This window comes from Lactuca virosa, chromosome 3 (assembly GCF_052849685.1).
Source record: "Lactuca virosa cultivar CGN04683 chromosome 3, Lactuca_virosa_CGN04683_v6, whole genome shotgun sequence".
NCBI classification, from domain to species: Eukaryota; Viridiplantae; Streptophyta; class Magnoliopsida; order Asterales; family Asteraceae; genus Lactuca; species Lactuca virosa.
Window position 1 is genome coordinate 358,895,944 of NC_136428.1, and position 20,246 is coordinate 358,916,189.

Here is a 20,246-nt window from a genome sequence, read left to right on the forward strand (position 1 = left end):
ACATTGAGGAATTGTTTTGTACAAGCTTCTCAATCTCAACCCTAAATTTGCTAGTTGTGACATTTATATAGTGCCCAACCTTGAGAATTAGGGTTTCTAAATGACCCACGTACGCCCCGTGTACATGCACGTACTGTCACACCCCCAAACCGGAACGGTGGAAACGTTCGGGGGTGGATGACGTCATATGTAGTATCACAACAATTGCATCATAGTAATCATAGTAAACACAACCATTACATTGAATACATATATGAAAAGGTGTTTACATCTGTTTGATTCTTGTTTTTATACATCAAAAGAAAAGGACGTGACTCTATATGCTCCGTCTTCTAAAAACTCCAGGAGGTACCTATCTACTGATTTCCTGAGAATACAAGCAGTTTTGAAAGAGTATCAGCATAAAGCTGGTGAGTTCATAAGCGATGTTTTTGTAATGAAAAACTGTTGATAAATCTGTAAAAATGTTCGTACGTTTCCAAGAAAATCCAATATTTTCTTTAGTAAAAGCATGATATTACCAGTTCTTCCTATGATCACTTAGCTCATATTGGCCAAGTATAAACCAATATCGAACAGACAGTTGACTATGTAGATCTGCCCTAAGCCCACAACCAAACTAGGAACAGGAAATGAGGCGGAAACCACACATTCCACAGTCTATCGAATATTGTTCATACATAACCCTGATGCATACACTAAGGAATTATAGAATTAACTAAGATTGTTTGTTACTGTATCCGGTTGTAGTATATGAAACATATTAGTTTGTATGCTCGGTTACTACTAGATCTATTGCATGATGAATTCTATTATGAAAACCTTCGTATAGAATGTTCTGTCTGTAAGACCCTGGCTACCACCAGTATGTATAGTATATTCTGTTTGAAAACCCTGGCTACATGTTCTGTTTGAAAAACCCTGGCTGCCACCAGTATGTATAGTATGTTTTATTATTTAAAATAAAACTAATGAAGAATGAAATCCCGCAACAAAGGTTAGTTTGTACTATTGTGAGTCGTATAACCATGCTTGATATGACCTAGTGACCTTTACGACGTTCTTCAAGTATCGGATAAATGACATTTTTCACTCTAGGCATGCCTGCCTAACTGTAGCTACCAGTTCAGGTGTGGGATTGTCAGTCCCGAATAGATCTATTCACAAATCTCATTCTGTCCCTCTAGGAGACTCTGGTTATACTATGACAGGATTTATTTCTGTACACCAAAGGGTACGGTTTTGAAGTAGAGTCTCGCAATTCTATATATCCTAGTTTACGTGTAGTTATGTATTGATCTACTATATTGAAATCCGTGTGTATACTGTATAAGGTAATAATTATACTTAAATAATTATTAAATGTTGTACTATTGTAGTAATATATATCATAAACTAAATCTGTCATAGTTTATATGTTTACCCATGTATGTAATCTGAATCGGTAAAAGCTGTGTATTGAATTCCCCAAACTATATCCATTATAGTTTGCTTGAAATGTTATGTACTTGGTATGTAAATTGTTTAGAAATTTATGCAATTGTGTTCCCAAGATAAAAGTGTCCCTTATGCTCAACATAGTACAAAAGGGATAAAATATCTAAATATTTTATAAAACGTGGGAATCGTTTGACTGTATCAACTGCATAAGTTTTAAACTTGTTAAAACCTTTAGTTTTGGTTCACAAAATCATTTGTGTTTGGCTTGTATTCTCCCCTTGAAAACATTAAAAATCATAAAAGCGTAGGGGTATGAACTCACTGTTAGTTGTGTGCAAGCGTCGAATCAACGAACTGAAAATGAAGACCCTCGATTTGTTTTATGTGGCACTTAACGAAATCCTGATAATAATTAAATACATATATGTATCAAAATTAGTGATTTCGTTAGATAAAGTGTTAGAAAAACACTTGCTTTCGATTAAGGAATGTTATCGGGACTTGATTGAATCGAGAAAAACGGGTTTTCAGTCTATTTCACCGCTTAGGAAGGTTTGCGGCCAGGAAGGGGGTTTACGGCCGTGAACAGCCTATTTGAAGGGTTTATGGCCTTTGAAGGTTTGAAGCGTGTACGTCCGTAAACTCAAGAAAAAGGTGTTTTTGGTGTTTACGGTCAAGAGTTTAGAGAGAGAATGAGAGAGTTTTCGGCCAGAAAATTTTAAATGAGGGGTAGGGACTCGTATTTATAGGGGGCTTTCATGGTCGGTGGTGGGGTCCACCTGTCGTTGGCCGTAAACGAGTTTACGGCCGTGAACATCACTCAGCCGAAAACTGTTTGATTTTTCAAAGGAAACTCGGTTTTTTCGCGCGATTTTTGGTTCCGACTCGTATATATAAGTCAAGTGAATTGAGGTCCCTGCTTGGCATTCTAGCGAACCTTCACTATCGGTATGCGACTTTGTTTTGTTCGTTTGACTTCCTGATCCATGATTTCGACTGGTTCTTCCACGAAATTGAGGTTCTCGTTGATCTCGATCTTATCAATAGGGATCACAAGTGTCTCGTCGGATAGACACTTTTTAAGGTTCGAGACGTGGAAGACAGGGTGAATGTTGCTAAGTTCTCAGGGTAACTGAAGTTTGTATGCTACGGGACCGATCCTAACGAGGATCTCGAATGGTCCTATGTATCTTGGATTCAGCTTTCCACACTTTCCAAAACATATCATGCCTTTCCAGTGTGAGACCTCCAAAAGAACACGGTCACCAACATGGAACTCCAAAGGTTTTCGTCTCTTATCGGCGTAGCTCTTTTGTCTATCTCTTGAAGCTTTTAGTCGTTCCCGGATTTGTATGATCTTTTCAGTAGTTTCTCGGATGATTTTTGGGCCTGTGAGAGTGATATCGGGGACTTGACCCTTGACTATCTGCGTGTCACCCACCTCAGCCCAGCACAGAGGCGATCTGCACTTACGGCTATAGAGGGCTTCGAACGGCGCAGCCTTGACGCTGGTATGGTAACTGTTGTTGTAAGAGAATTCGACCAAGGGAGAATGAGTGTCCCACGACGTGCCAAAATCGATGACGCAGGCTCCCAACATGTCTTCCAATGTTTGAATGGTTCTCTCACTCTGCCCATATGTCTATGGATGGTAAGCTGTGCTCATATCCAACTTAGTTTCAAGAGCCTTCTGCAGTGATTGCCAAAATCTCGAGGTAAACCTGCTGTCTGTTGGGTTTTGAGCATTCTAACACTCCTATGGTGTACATGCAACCCTATAAACCTTGGATCTATGTTTTCTCTATTATACATGCAAATATTAACTATTCCAAGGTTTCATCCTAACTAGCATATTATGAAGCACCTATACTACAAAGTTCTAGTTAGATGACATACCTTTTGATGTAGCTTGATGTCTTCAAGCTTTAAGAGCTTAGCCCCAATAGTGTGGAAGCCTCAAATGGAATCACAAATCACCAAAACACCTTGGAAGAACTTGAGAGAATATGTATGCACACTAAAATCGGCTCACCCTTCTTTTCACACACTTGTGCCAATTTTGTGAGCCAAGGACCCCTTTATATATTATGGAGGATTAGGGTTACATCCATGTAAACCCTAATACCCATGACCTTTCATTTACATAGGATCCATGGGTTAAAAGCTCCATGGACCATCCATGAAAGCTTAGCCCAACCTAAATGAACTTGGCCCATTCCATATATATAAGAGTCCATATTTAATTAGTTCTTTTTTATCACTTAATTAATTCTAAATTAATTCTTGATCAATACTAATTAAATAATATGATTCCATATTAATATATTAGAACTTATAATATATTAATATAAATCATAAATATACTATTCTCAAAAGACTATCCATATAAATTGTGCCGGTGAAGTGCAACCCAAATGGACCATGCCGGGTCGGGTCAAGTACATACCAAATATAGTTATGGACTTAGACATTAACCCAACAGTCTCCCACTTGGATAAGTCTAAAACTATTATTGAGTATGACTTCAAAACCTAATTGGCAATCGTAGCTCTTAAAGCCGCTGTCGAACTCTGACCTTGTCAATGACTTGTCCATTAGATAAGGGATCATATATTCCTCCATTCTAGATATCATATGGACTGAGACATGGATTATAATCATTCTCTCTGTCCATTTGTTGTTTCCCGATTTTCGATTTATGATGACTAACTGATTGAACAAATCAAATCAGTCCTGGCTTGGCCACACACTCACATGTGTCATCGCTAAATCATCGAGGGGCCCACATATATCGCTTTTATCCCGAAGGTAAAAGGAATGGATAAACTTCGACTCATATGGCTTGTTCTACTACTTGTTGAATCATACACAAAGGCACGTTTTATAACATCGAGTTACCAAATGCGTTTTCGTGCAATCAATGTATAACAAACTCATAGTAACAACTCATATCTCTAGGTTTGAAGAATATAAGATATTATCGTCTCATGATCACTCGTGATAAAATCCATGAAGTGATTCAAATGAGCGCGGGTTGAATCCAATACTCAGAACTTATGAGCACTCATGAGTGTTGTAGCACCAGTTTGTCCACCAACTTGGACCTCTACAAACCAACCCATGACAGTCTTGATTCATATCTACTTCCAACATATGACCGACTGTGGATGGTTTGAATAACTTAATCATTCAGGAAGAGCGACTTAGTTATTGTGGAAGTCAAAACATGCAAAGTGAAACACAAGAATAAATTAATCAAATATGGTATATTAACCCTATGAATATAAATAAACACTTTTATCTATCACCATACTGATTACTCATTATTCATTGTTTCGGTTTTATCAACTTTATACTTGAATTAAAAACACTAGTTGTCCCATGCTCCAAGCATGTACACTATGTTTTTCTTAAACAATAGCTTTGCCATACACCAAGTATGCACTCTATGTTTGTCTATGATCCTTACTTTGTGAAATAAACCAATTGAACATAATTTCAATGATTCTAATTTCACACTCCCAAATCCTTATCGAAAAATGTGAGAATTTCAAATTCCTATCATTTATCGAAATCTGTTTAGATTTTAAACTTATATGCACTGACCCTCCTGTAATGAATATGTACAAAGTCACAAAGACTTGTCAACAGTCATTATAAGGTATTCCAATGGAGATCAACTCCATGGAAACTAAGTCTCATATTCAAAGTACATTGCTTTGGACATGCTTCTTGCATTAAGTTTTCTAATCTTACACACATAACTTCCACCTATGGAGACAACTCCATATTCTCATTTTGACTATCACTTCTAAATAAGAGATGCCTCTTTTCATAATATGTCAATATGGTCCTTCCAAAATTAGCACTATACTTCCAGCTGTCCCTGAGCAACCAATCTTTGGTAAACCTCAGATTGTCCACGACAATTGCTTAATCATTTTAGTCATATCCAATTCTAGACCTTTTCCCTTCTTAATGCCTCTGGGCATTTGGAAAAATTTAGAAATGACAAATTTATAGCACATGCAATCGATCCTGTACCCAAAGCAAATGGTACACGATTCATGATGTCTCACATAAAGACATGATTCTAGACCAGACTTTTGCTACAATATTTTTATTTGTCATGTTTTCAAAATTTGACTATGAAGAGGGATGCCGTAATCATAATCGGATTTTGAGAACGCAATATATAGAATTTCCTTAAGTTGAACCAATCCAACATGAAATTCATATATATATTCTTGACTAAAGATGATTAAGGTCTCAATCTAAGCCTTTAGAACTGAAATGAAGTATATCCTCTCCCTTAATTATAGCAAAACAACTTTTTCAATCCCTGCAGCCTCACGAATTGAAACTTTTGTTTTCTATAATTAACATTGCTAACTTGCAACACTAACAATAATTATCATGCTCCCACTAACATGATGATTATTAGCATAACACTTATGCTCCCACTAGCTTTGACATGTACTCAGAAATCAGCTGGACTTCTAGAAATCAATACTTTATTGACTTTCTTACCAAAGTTCATATTTCTGATACGAGATGCTTTGATAAAACTTTATCAAAATCATACACCTTTCCTTAGATAGCATGCATGTGTGTCTAAACAATTTCAGAACTATGAAAAGGGATGTCGTAATCATAGTCTCAATTGTTTAGACCTTTTGCCATCTGCTTCAAATCTACTTGGTGGAAGTGTTTCCTCACCATCATTTTCATGAATCGGAGAGAAACCTTATGACCCTTAGATTTTATGGTGTATGTGTTCTTATCCATGTGAATCGTCAAAACCATAGTCATAAGACAAGGATAATGACAAATCCAAACTCATATGGACTGAACTTATGCAATCTTAACTTCTTGCCACCTGGCAGTACAGGGCCTGCCATTGCTTCCAAGTTGTTATGCAACCAATTGAGAACTTTCAGAACTCCTATGCAAAGCCAACTTTAACTGGAATGGGCACATAATATGTCACCACGATAGGTTATAAACCTCAAGTCGTGTGCTAGTGAAGAACCTCAGGTTTTATTCTTGATTAGTTCTTGAAATTCTTTTTAGGATCTTTAAGACTCCCACTATCCTCTTGACATATAAGACTATCTTGCCAAATATTCAAGAGATAGTGCGGATTCTTTATCAAGACAAACACTTCACACAATTGGCCTTAGTTGGTCTTTGTTTTATCCAAAACATCACAACTTACCAATTTCAAATGTACAAGAGTAGGACACTTTTACTCTTACATTTGACAAGTGTTTTAAACCTTTCTTTAAGATATGTCACTCAAGTTACAATCTTGGAGTATGACTCTAAGAATTGTTTTGGAACGAAGTATGACTCATCTTCCTGATCTAACCATTTCAACAATTCATGACTCCTCTTCTTAGTCATAAGAATGCACTAAGATGACCTTTAGAGGACTAATTGTGATATGATTTCTAAATCATTATGATGATCACAAACATGATACTAAAGTACTCTCCCATCTTTTCAGATTTGAGAAGCTTTTATCTTTCTGCCTAATTTGATTCTTCCCATTCGTTCTGCCATACATTGAGACTTTTCCAATGTTTCAGAATTATACTTAAACTTGTAAGTATAACCATATTTACTAAACTTTAGTAAATCAAATAGTCTTAACGAGCTTTGTGGTGGACATGACCAGTGCACAAGAATGTGTACTCGGTCCCTTTAGTCCTTCACTTGACTCACACATCCATGTGAACAAGTAATTAGTCTTGATTTTCCAATGCTTGAAAGTTCTCATTCATCATACTATTTAACTTGCATGATTCCAAGTTTCGGTCCAATTGAAACTTGGGTGATGAGGAACTTTCCTGATTTGGTAAATTTAGACACTACCACAAATGAAAGAATCAAATCTATTTTCCAATATTGCTGTTAGTGGAATCATATAAGCAACAATTTTCCTCAAATGTCATTGTAAGGATACTTCAAATAAATAAAATTAAACAATTTTCTTTTATTTTAAAACTTTGCGGAAAAACTTATCCTTACAATCCACATGGAAAATTGTTGTTATCTATTCCTTAGCAATATATCATAACTTCTTAAGCAACTGCTCAAAATTCTGATGCGATCGAAATCCACCTTCGCGATCAGAATCAGCATATACTTCCTTTAAGATTTCTCTCTATTCTTTGATTCTTAAAACATCAACATGTGACCCAGTCACATCATGTAATGAGGATCTCAGAATAGAACTTAACAGATTTAGATAATGGGCTCTACCTGAGGTAGAGTCAAACTTATTAACTTAAACATCCTTAGGTAAATTTGGCAGCTTTGCAATCAACGCCCCTTCCTTTGGCAAAATAAACATATGGACCCTTTGGTAATGGGACTATCTCAGACTTAGCCTTTCTCTTTACCATTTGGTCAACCGGGTTGACTATGGCCAATCCCTTTCCATTGGGAAGAGAATGTTTTTTCTGGATTTCCAGTGTCACCATTGTCATTGTCCATAAATTTTTTGGGAAGTTGATCTTCTAATCAAATGTGCTTTACTATCGTTCCAAATCATTGCTGATTCAGCAGCACCAAGCAAATAGATATGATCATTAAGGTTCATGTCATAGTCTGTTTCATAGTAGTCCCAAAGGAACTCACTATGTGACTTAGAAAGTGATTGAACATCCAACTTTCTCAAGACTTTGACACCCAACTCTCCCGGCTTGTCAATATGTGACTTCATCTCTAAGATGTGATCACACATAGACCTTGCTTGCCATTAGGGCTTGAGTGACCTTGAACTTGTGGGTTAGGGAGAATAATTGGAGGAGGTGCAGGAAGAGAAGTATGACTTCCATGAGCCAAACTCGGGAAGTCATATTCGTTAGGAAAGCTTGGTTTGGGAAGATCATTGTTGTCTAAACCGCACATCAACAATGGGAGAAATTCACGTAAAGTTGATTTAAGTCCTTAATATAACACCCAATATGATATATTAAGGCTAGGACCCAACAAACTATTTTATAACTTGGAAGAGGGATGCTGTAATCCAAGCTATAAAATATTTGAAGGTAGGTGAATGACGATTCACCAATTTCCACCAAGATAAACGAAATGTATTATTAGGTTTTAATTGGTGTTCAGGGTTTGAAGCCGGGCTTCTTTCACCCGATCAGCGCCAACGTGACGGGCCTTGATTGCTTCCCAGAGAGCCTTTGCGGAGTTGACATCCCCAATTTGCATCACAAGTGCTTCGGGAATTGCTTGATATAGTAAGCCTACTGCTAAGCAGTCTTTTTCTTCAACTTTAGTTGTTCCAGGTTCGATTTCTGACCAAACCTTGTGTATACGCAGGACGACCTTCATGCGTAGAGCCCAGACAGTGTAATTTGTCTGGGTTAACATTGGGCAGGCCACCGATGTGGTTCCGACTTCCTTGATTCTGACCGGAGGAGTAGCAGCACCAGCACCTCCATCATCTTCAACAGAAGACATCTTCTAAACAGATAAGATTCCTTGATTTCACAGCTCTTCTTGATTGATTTCAAAGCTCTGATACCAATTCTAGTATTGAGATTGTAAAAAACACAGATAAATATATCAAAATATCTCTTTGATTTATAATTTGAAATATCACTCAAAAACCAATTGGTTTACAATGTGTTTTGTGTTGCTCTGCATATTCATAACTCGATATATGCTATATATATATATATATATATATATATATATATATATATATATATATATATATATATAAGCTGGAGTAAGCTTATAATATTAAACAAGCAAAGAGACCCAACCACTCTTTGATGATGTCCCCTACTTTGTTCCAGAAATTGTGTTAGCTTTTAGGAGTGGAAGACATGGGTGGTGAGAAATGATGACTTAAGATTCCAACAGGGTGCTGCCACCACATTCAACCACCTAATAACGCAATGCTCATCCACATGTTGGTTATGGTTTAGATTTTCTCTAGAGATAAGTGAAAGAAATAGCAATGTACTTACATATATATCTTTGTAATAGAATCTTACTTTCATTTAATCCTATTTTAACATTATACTTTCAGAGGATGTTTGGGATTTCATTTTCCTTTTGTTTTTTTTCCTATGAATTGATAGTGATGCTTGTGACAAGAGTTTTTGTGTTTTACCGCTATTTCTGGAATTTAGACGCAGGCTTGAATGAATTGTGGAGATTTGTTGTTGCTGAAATTGTTGTTGATTTTTTTATCATCCTCCAGGTATTAAGGTTGGAACTCATTTGGTGATTTTTTTATCAGCCTAACAGGTTAAGTATGAATGCAGGTGAAAAAAAAATGTGACAGTAGTTGGAAATAGGAATTAGTTGTCGTATTCAAAAAGTTAGAGAATGATAAAGCGTGGAGCAAGGATAAAGTTAATGGTGCCTTGATTATTTGATTTTCCATCAATCCATCATGCATTTATGTTTTGTAAATTGATACTATACCATTCTGTTGATTTTTATGATGTTGTCATCGCTACACCTATCACACAAAATTCCCAACAAACTATACATTAATAACATAAATAATCAATTCTGTTAGAACGAAAAGAGCTATAACACAAAAATATTCATATTTATTTATTTATTTATGTATTTATTTACATTCTTTATTTTCAAAGTAGTTCACCAAATACAATCCAGGTACAAAAACAAAACCGAAACAACTAAACGATAATGAGGGACCATTTCCGCCAAAAAGGACCCAGGTTCACTATTGCAAAAGGTGGTCGGCTCTCCAGTTTCATCCCATCAACCAAATGATAAACTCATGAAGTCTATATTTCGATGCTTATCCGACAACAAAAAAATTATCCATGACGAAATAATATTACTGTCCCATAACAATACTCAAACTATAAACAAATCGTTGATCAAATAACATTTACAAAGAACAAACAACGGAAAAAATTGTCGCATCCGGCCCCCGCAACGTGGGTTCCCCACCTAGTTTTTGTTAAAGAAAACCAAAAGGGCTAAGTGGCTAAGTGCAAACTGTTAATAACAATGAGGTTGATTAAAAAGACACGTTGTTCTATCATTTAGACACCCTATATATTTTTTAAGGTATTTTTATTGATTGAAATTGTATTGTTTTCTGAAAAAATATTATAATTATTTTCTCTTTTTACTTTGGAAACTCATATCTCTCTATAAACAAACTTTGGTACAATACAAGAACACAAGTTACAATTAAACAATTCATAAGATGTTTCGTTTGACGTCTAGAATAAGACGCCCTATAGAAGCATACGACGAACCTCCCTCCACCACCGCTGCTCTGCTCTTCTCCCTCATTTCTTTAACCTCTGTTCTCACCTTGTTATCCTCCATCAATCGTCTTACCCCACTTTCAATCTCCTCCGCCGTGACTTTATCAGCCTTTGGATTAAAAAAATCCTTCTTATAATCCAACTTAATCTCCACCGCCAACCCAAGCTCCACCACCATTTCAAACGCATTAATCTGCTGCTCCGCATAGATTGGCCATGCCGCCGATGGTACACCAAACCACAAGCTCTCCAACAACGAGTTCCACCCACAGTGAGACACAAATCCTCCGACTGCACCATGAGCCAACACAGCCACCTGCGGGACCCACCCCGTTACTTTTCCGATTCCGGCAGTCCGTTCTAGGAATCCTTCCGGCAATACCGTTGCTGGGTCCTCGTAATCACTTGGCGCTCTTGATGTCTGATCCGTCGGAGGTCGACGTAGCGACCACAGGAAACGGTGGCCACTTCTTTCTAAACCGTTTGCTATCTCCTTTACTTGAACCTCATCAAAACTTCCCATGCTACCAAAACACAAGAACACCACCGAGGAAGGTGGTTGAGTGTCCAACCAGGTGATGATATCATCATCACTCGACGCTTTTCCGGCACCGGCTTCTAAGTTGAGTATAGGGCCCACTGGATACACCATCGGAATGGTGTTGTCTTTCGATAATGAATCGATAGCATGTGTTTCCAATTCCAAGAATGTATTGACGATGATTGCTTTCGCCTCTCTCAGTTTCCGGGCAGATCCCAAAACAAAGTCCAACCCTTCTTGACTCTGGCATATGGTCGGAAACACCTTTGTGGGCACTGGTTTGACAAAACTTGGAACAGAAATGGTGGAATCAGAGTTGCTTAACTTGACAACATCTTGATTCTTATCATCAGAGAGTGTCTGGATGTACAACTTAAATCCAAGAAAAGCAGCATTAGAAGTGAAGAACACATATGTCGGAACATTAAACTCGTTTGCCACATCTATCATCCCGGTGCAGAACATGTCGACGACGAACCCAGCGACCTGTACTGAATCCGTTTGACTCATCTTGTCGGCGACAATTTTTCTTACGTGTTTGCAGTGACTGTTGATAAAATCAGTGAAGGCAGCCATGGGAGCTTTTGAAACTTGTGGGGTTTTGTCTTGAGGAAGTTCGATGAAGGAGATACGATCCATGGTGGTGTTTGCTAATGATTGGATGTAGGTGGTGATGGCGGAGCCGGAGCCGAATGTGGGCGGCGGGTTAATGACGAGGACGGTAATAGAGAGTTGGTGGTCGCGAGTCACGAGCAGTTTTGCGATCTCAATTGTGGAGATGATGTGACCGACCCCTGGTGCAGGGATGAAGACAAGTTCTGCAATTGAGTTCGCCATTTCTTCTTGTTCTCAAATCCTCTGTTTGAAGTTTTATTTTTATGTGCAAGTTCTTCTAGATAATATCGATAGAGTTAAACCCAATTGGTTGCTTGCAAAATGAACACGTTGCTCGTTGAATAAATGCACTGAAGGATAATTTTTTAAGATGCTATCAGTTTTATTTTATACGCATTCAAGTTCGTTGAAAGGCAAAATATTTAAAATCGAATTTAAAATTAGATTGTCATAATATAAGAAATAATATCTATTTTCTTTGACTAATTCAATCATATAAATTAAATAATCTTTTAAATGTATTTTTAATAAATAATATTTTATTTTACTGTTTAATTTTTAATTATAGTTAAATCTTAAATTTTTATTATTAATTAGTCAATTATTTTTTAATATATATTAAATAATATTTAATTTGTATGTTTATATTAAATTTTAAAGTTTTAAGTATAGTATAATATTTTTTGTATTTTTATATTTATATACGTAAGAATTTAGCATCTTTCATATTTAAAAAACAAAAAATCTTAAAAGATTATACTTCTAGTTTTTCTTGTACAATAATTAATTTATATACTCGTTCGATATTTTTTCTCGTTTTTTCTTGGACTCTCTTAAATCTATACATTTGAGGGTAACGAAAACAGAAAGTTCATGATAGATCCTATCGACAAGATATGACCTAAATTTGTATTCCGTTCCTCGGAGTACAAATGACAAATCTGGGACAGTACCGTTATACACCTTGTTGAATATTGGTGAATTATTGAAAATATTTCTTCAACTGAGACCACAAAAGATATGACAACTACAGTGACCACTTATGCAATTTATAATTAAAACCAAAAGACCACAAAAGATATGACAACTCCATGGACCAATTATGCAATTTATAATTAAAACCAAAAGTTTAGTAAATTATTGGCCCTAAAACTGGATTAAAAGTTCAAATTTTGACAAAGCCTAGGAACTCTTTCTGTAATTTACTCTTAAAAATGCTACTTTTTTTTCATGTGATTTATATAATATTTAACAAGTCGATAGATAATGTAACACCGTGTTTCGGGTTGCTTCATAATTTGGGGCTGTGACCCGAAGATCAAGTATCATAAAACTTCGGGCTTTGAAGGAAGAGAGGTTTAAACCCATTTGGAAGTGGGTAGTGTAGATCATGTGATCCAAGAGTTCGGTTTGTGCTTTGGAGCCCAAGAGTATGACAGTAAACTGATGGCGCCGGCCTTTCATGAATTTTGGATTTAAGTTCGGAAGGTTTTAAGTCAAAGGGGAGTGGATAAGATCATAGAGCTTCTCATTACTTTTCCGTGGATATAAGGATCGTTGAAATCGGAGTTAGAGCGAAGAAGTTATGGCCTTCGGAAGATAAGTTATTTTGAGGCTAGGTCAAGTACGATGGGCGTACAGGGTGTACGCCGGGCGTACTAGGTTGGTTGGACCGCGGACCTCTGTGGGGTACGCTGGACGTACTCCAGGAAGGTGAAAACCCTAATTTAGGGTCTTAGACCCTATTTAATGGCCTTAACTCATCTTCAAACCCTTTTACCTTCAACCTACATCCCATTAAACCATAAATACAAAACCTTAGCTTGTTCTTGAGTGTTCTTGAGCTTTGGTGGTTAACTTTTGGTGTTTTTGCTCACTTTGATGAAGAAGGAGCTTGGTGTTCAAGCATTGGTTGGTGTTGAGCTCATAGATCTAGAGTCTTCATCCATTTTGCTAGCATTAGAAGGTATAAAGTTTTTATCTTGGTAACTCTATGTGTTAGATTTACTCTAGGGCTTGTTTTGGGCATATTCTGGTGAAACATCCCAAAAATACGACCCAAAATTTTCATTTTTCATTCAAGTGAAAACAATATTTCAAAGCATTGTTCATACAACCCAAATAATATAAGTGTGTCAAATATCAAGAAAATCAAAGTGTGTCCCACAAACATACTCCATATGGTGTATGAAATGCAGACACCCCGAGCTTTTCCCCTTGCCACTAGAAGTACCTGAAACATAAACTGAAAATCGTAGGCACAAAGCTTAGTGAGTTCCCTAAACTACCCCATACCATACATAATAAATCATACACTAGGCCCCCGCCCGACATCGAGCCACGCTCGGTATACAGATCTGTTATTCTCAGTCCTCGCCTGTATCTGGGCCTCGTCCGCAATACACATACAATCAATATCACATAATCATGCTAACACATATAATGATCAGAAACACTAACATATGTTCCAGTCCTGAGGCCTTACTTGGCATCGAGCCCCGGTCGGTATACATAGCAACACATATCATATGCAAAGGTCACGTAGACTCCTAGCATCCAAACATAATCAATAAGGGCCGCCATTGGTGCCTTAGACCCACTAAACCCAGTGAGGAAACTCACATCGTTGAATCTCACTAAAAGAAATCCTAGCTGCTGCCCTGATGACTCCCCGAGCTATCAGAACAAAATAACACCCAATCAACACTTGGGTTCCAAACTATAATCAATAATCCATCCTTGGGGTAAAATGACCATTTTACCCCTGGCCTAGCTTGATCCAAAAACTAAGGCCCAAATCCATACACCAATAAGGCCTAAAACCAAAAGATCCATAAAGGCCCAAATCCATACACCAATAAGGCCTAAAACCAAAATGGCCCAAACCGAGGCCCAAACAGCGGCAAGCACAACTGCCTGAGTATGCGGGGCGTACTCAGCTGTACGCCAAGCGTACACACTGCATGGCTTGTACACTGCGCGTACAAGCTTGTACGCCCAACGTACTCACCCATTAAGCCACTTCTTCAATAAACTCTTAACTACTTAAGTCCAAGAGTCCTATCCACAGATCTGAGTCATATACAACATCTTAACCCATAAAGCCGTCAACTTGGTGGCTTTGCATACCCCAAATGGGCCCAAACTCAAAATATAACATTCTACTTTCGTAAAAATGGCCATTACTAATGTATGGTTGGATTAAAGCTTCAAAGGTGGCAACTTTATGACTCTAGGACTTAAGGAACACCAAGATTAGCAACTCTAAGCTTCAGAAACGAAAATAATCCACAAGAGTTCATCAATGGGACCAAAAAGGGTCCAAAAGCTAAAACATAGAGATCTAAGCTTCTAAATATCAAGATCAAGACTTTATACCTTGCACAAGCTAGAAATGGAGCAGATAATCCAGATCTACAAGCTTCTCCTTGAATTATAGTAACATTACTAGGACCTTAAAATAATTATTTGGGCTATTATTATGAGTTATATAGAGTGTTATTTAACGCTTATATAATAATAATAATAATAATAGCTAGACTATTAATTAGTCGCGGTTAACGTTAGACTAAACCCTAGTGGTATTGATACCAGGTTTTGTCAAGGGAAAACTTATTTTGAGATAACGAAGCGTTGTTCGAGTGCAGAGTCACCACCTTTCAGGTGAGTGCATAGTTACTTTCAGCTTACACATAGATATGAAGTATTTTATATAAATTACGTGTTGTGTGTGCATATTATCTGTATACTTGCTATCTATGCTGGATGAACGATTTTATACATGTTTTAAATGATTTAAACTATATATGTATTTTATATCTACAAAATGTGTTGGGTAAAACATGGGTAGATGTAATAGTTGTTGTGTGACAAAATAAAATAATGAGAGGCCTCGTTATAGATGTTATTGATGATCCAGTCATCTAGCGGAGTATAGATGACGACCACGGACTATTCTAGACAATCCAGTGGAACGCTAGCAGGCTCGCAACCTGTAGGTGTTTATTTGAACTGTGTGTTTACCAGCAGTACTCCATCCCCCACATGGTTGCCTTATTTGACATGAATTGCTGAGGAACCCCCGAAGCATGTGTTGTCACCCCGATGAAAGTCCTTAGACTAGGTCCCTTGTGTTATATGTTTTAGGGACGTAAAGTGAGGATAACGGGAACTGGTAATCGGGTTTGTTTGGTTTGATAAAGTTAATAAAATTATTTATTGTGGGTTGAAAACCCTATGTGCTCACCAGGCTCTCAAGCCTGACCCACTCAGTTTCTTGTATTACAGGTAGTGGCGCATGAGCATAGATGTTTGGATGAGAGATAAGAGATTATAGGCCTGTAAATACAAAATAATGTAGTAAGGCTTATGTTGTACTGTTTATGCTTTTGATCTGTATCGAACATGACATCCCGAGTCTTTTAATGAAATACATTTCTTTGGAAATGCTTTTGATAAATCTTTATCATATTTTGTTTTGGGACAAATTCTGCAACACTTTTATTTAAAATGTTACTCTGATTTTCAAACAAGCATAAACAAAATCGGTCTTTTCTGGCCGCGAAAATGGGGATGTCACAATTCTCTAGTGGTCAGTTAGTATGGGAGTGTTGTAAGACTGCGGGGTGGCCCGTAGCATTCACCGGTCCTATTCGATAGTGAAAAGGTGACAAATTTGTGATTCACTCACGGATTCCTTCAGATGATTTAGACCAGGGCGGGTTAGCCGCACAAATGTGAGTAGGCCACAAAAAGATCGGATATGGGGAAACTGTAGGTCGATTGGAGACCAGGCGTGATGTAAGACTACAATGGTTCTGGTAGCATTAACTTTTCGTATTAGATTCGATGGTGATAGGTAGTCGGACCGTCATTGTCCGAAAGATCAGAAGGAATAATGGAGTCATGAGTGGCAATATGGTTAAGGCAGATTTCGATAGCCGAAGTCCTCTTCGGAAGTCGTGTGGGGCGACTGTGAGGTTAATCTTGGCTCAACAATCGGACAAGAATTCAGTATTCCAGATAAGTTGGGGATCAGGGAGGTCTCGGTTGCCTTTGGAAAGCAGATAGGAGGCAGCGTGATGCTTCAGACAGTAGTAGTGATTTGGGGATTCGTGTGTGGGAGTAGCTTGTTAATTGAAAGTGCTAAGACACTTGCAGTTTGGATTAAATAATCTCAGAGTAAATGATTTGACCCTGTTACACAGCTCTCGTCTGAGTCTAACCATTGTAGGGATGAGTCTCCTACTCGAAGGATTATCTGAGCCTACTGTCAAGTATAAGTGTTCTGCAGGGATTCAACAATAATGATTCTATATAGGCGGTCAGTCAGGGAGTCAGACCATATCGAGACTTCGGATTTCAAATTGAGTAAATGTGATCATGATGCAAGGAATTCGTTCATGTTCGGGTTTTAGAACCCTGTGAAGATTGGTTCCGGTCGATTTGTGAAGGTTGTGGTATGCTTGAGGTGATGGTCTTGTTGCTTAGGTTGTTGGATTGTTGGGAATGGTAAGGAATGATTTCGAGGACAATATCTAATTTAAGAGGGGGAGAATTGTAACATTCCGTTTATTAAATAAATAAATAGATAAAATAATAAATGAAGAGTAACCCTAAATTCGAAATAATTTAGCAAGGCGTTGGTTTTGGGGGTTAAAGGATATAATTTGGACTTCGGGGGTTAAGAGTGTAATTTCCGGGCTAGTTTGTAAAGAATTTCGAAGGTGAGGGTTGTTTGGTAAATCAGGGATTTAATTTGAAAAGGATTTCAGAAGTCAGGGGCTGAAGGGTAATATGTGGACTTATGTTGAAAAAGGTTTTATGGGGAGGGACTAAATTTGTAAAAAAAAAAAAAGAAATAGGTTTGAAAGAACACGGGACTTGAACCCGGTGATCTTTCCTTCCCGTCTTAAGGTTGTCACCCCCCAAACCCTAACCCTAGGACATCACTATATAGCCGCCACCTTATTTCTGCCATCTACAGTCGACGCTGCCATACCCCCGTTGTCGAAGTAGCAAACCGTCGTGAACAACCAGATGTTTCCTCGGCCGACGAAGTGAGTAGCAAGCTAAAGTCGTGCCTGTTATGGAGGTTTGAAGTCGACGACCGGAATTGATGCCGCCTTCTGCCTCCACCAACCGCCGTGTTGGGTGGCGGTGTGCATTTGAGTGTGAATGGATTGCTATTTGAGATATGCTTGGACATGTTTTGATCTAGAATCATAACCACCACCACCGCGAGGTGGTGGCTACCGCCGTGAGCCGCCGTTGACCACCACTACACAAGGTGGTAGTGGGTGGTGCCCGACTTAATTAACACTAATTAACCAAAAAATTTAACCATTTGTCTAAATTGGCACGCGATTAGGTTGGAAACCCTAATTAAGGTTTAGAAAACCCTAATTTTGGATATATTGGTTTTGGAGTTGTCAGGACCCGCATTTTGGACCATTGGAATTGAATTGTGAATTACGCTCGGCCACACCGTATGATGGACTTAGTAGAATGATGGACTTAATGGATTAAGTCCTTAATGGGTTAAGTGTTTTTAATTAACCCTAATCGTCATTTTATGTGAAAAACCTAATTGTGTTGGGTTTTGAGTTGGGCTTTCCTGTTGGGCTTACATGTTTGGATTCTTGATGGGCCATCTAATAACAAGTATATGGACTAGGAAATCTAGATGGGCTTTAGGATAAGGCCCATGTGAAGGGTTTGGGCCCAATTTGGAAAATTGGGCCATATGTTGGGCCTTGGATCATTATTTGACTTTTGGGACTTCAGAGTATGAGTTGGGCCTTGGTCTTGGACCAAGCTAGGTTAAGGGTAAAATGGTCCTTTTACCCTAAGTGTGGATTTATGGTTATGCATTGGAACCCAAATGGTTAATTGGGTCTTGTTTTGATGATTGACAGTTCGGGGATCTGTCAGCCAGCAGCCAGAGATTTATTGCGGGACTTCAGCAGTGCGAGGTGAGTTTCCCTCCTGTATGAACGGGTCGAAGGCACCAATGCCGACCCGTATATGTATGCTAGTATGTTCCGGATCAAGGTCTGATGTTGGGTAGTGCCCGATGTAGGTTTATGTGTTTCCGAATTCCTATCCGATGTGGGGTGGTGCCCGATGAATGTTTGTATTCTTGATGTCTTCGTGATTCTTACATGTGTCTGTTTTGTATGTTTCCGGATTACGGTCCGATGTCGGGCAATGCCCGATGAATGTTTGTATGCTTTCGGATTTTGGTCCGATGCCGGGCGGGGCCCGAGGAACGTTTATGTATATTTGTTGATATGTTTATATGTATACCGAGCTTTGCTCGATGCCGGACGGGGCCTGATGCCTAGCGGGGCCCGATGTCGGGTGGGGTCCGCTGCCGAGCGGGGCCTGATGTCGGATTCTGTTCGATGTCGGGGTGGGGCCCGATGAAGCGGGCGGGGCCCATGATATGTTATTATGTGATTATGTGTATGGTATGTGGTAGTTTGGGGAGACTCACTAAGCTTCGTGCTTACAGTTTTCAGTTTTGGTTTCAGGTACTTCCGGTAGCAAGGGGAAGAGCTCGGGATGACTGCATTACACACACCATGATGTTTAGCCTAGGATGTTTGACTCTGATGTTTTGATATGATGTTTTAAGATACTATGACTTACATTTTGATGAGATGATTTTGATGACTATGGTTTTATTTATGATTTAAAAACGAAATTTTTGGTCTTAAATTTTGGGATGTTACATATATGTAAAACCGAGATTTGACCATCGGCATTGCAAGGATCTAACACCCAAATTTTCAAAACAATTTTTCACATTTTATAAAACACGTTTTCATTCATAATCGTTATAAAAACACCATTGTATCACATAACATCATCTCCCAAGATCATAATAAAATCTCCCCGCGTGTTTACTGATCAAGACGGCGCCTTCCCGCGATCCTCGCTGGTACCTGAGACACATAACACAACACTGTAAGCATAAATGCCTAGTGAGTTCCCCAAAATACCACACATAACACATATTAGCCACTCGAGGCTATAACTCTGTTTGACACTCTGGTCAAAGTGTCTCTGTGGGACCCCCCAGTCCCATAACTCTGTGGGCCCTCTGGCCCTAACTCTATGGGTCCTCTGACCCTAACTCTGTGGACCTTCCGGTCCTAACTCTGAAAAATCTGTAACATACATAGCATATAACACATAGAAATCACATCATGCAAAAGCATACACAATACTCTGTCTCATAGCTCTAATTACCACTCTAGGTAAAGTATAGTGAGAAGACTCACCTCGGTTAACTCGGTAAAGCTCGAACTCTGTAAAGTGGGGTCTAGCCTCCGCCTAATCATATGAAATAAACACTC

General features: G+C 38.4%; 1 protein-coding gene across 1 annotated transcript; it reads right to left on the bottom strand.

Moving 5' to 3' along the window:
• Window positions 1-10,561: 10,561 nt before the first annotated feature.
• Window positions 10,562-12,217, bottom strand: LOC145167588 (anthocyanidin 3-O-glucosyltransferase 2-like). The gene has a single exon (XM_079086826.1). It carries the CDS (start codon window positions 12,103-12,105, stop codon window positions 10,657-10,659), a length of 1,449 nt encoding a protein of 482 aa, XP_078942952.1. The 5' UTR covers window positions 12,106-12,217; the 3' UTR covers window positions 10,562-10,656.
• Window positions 12,218-20,246: the final 8,029 nt, after the last annotated feature.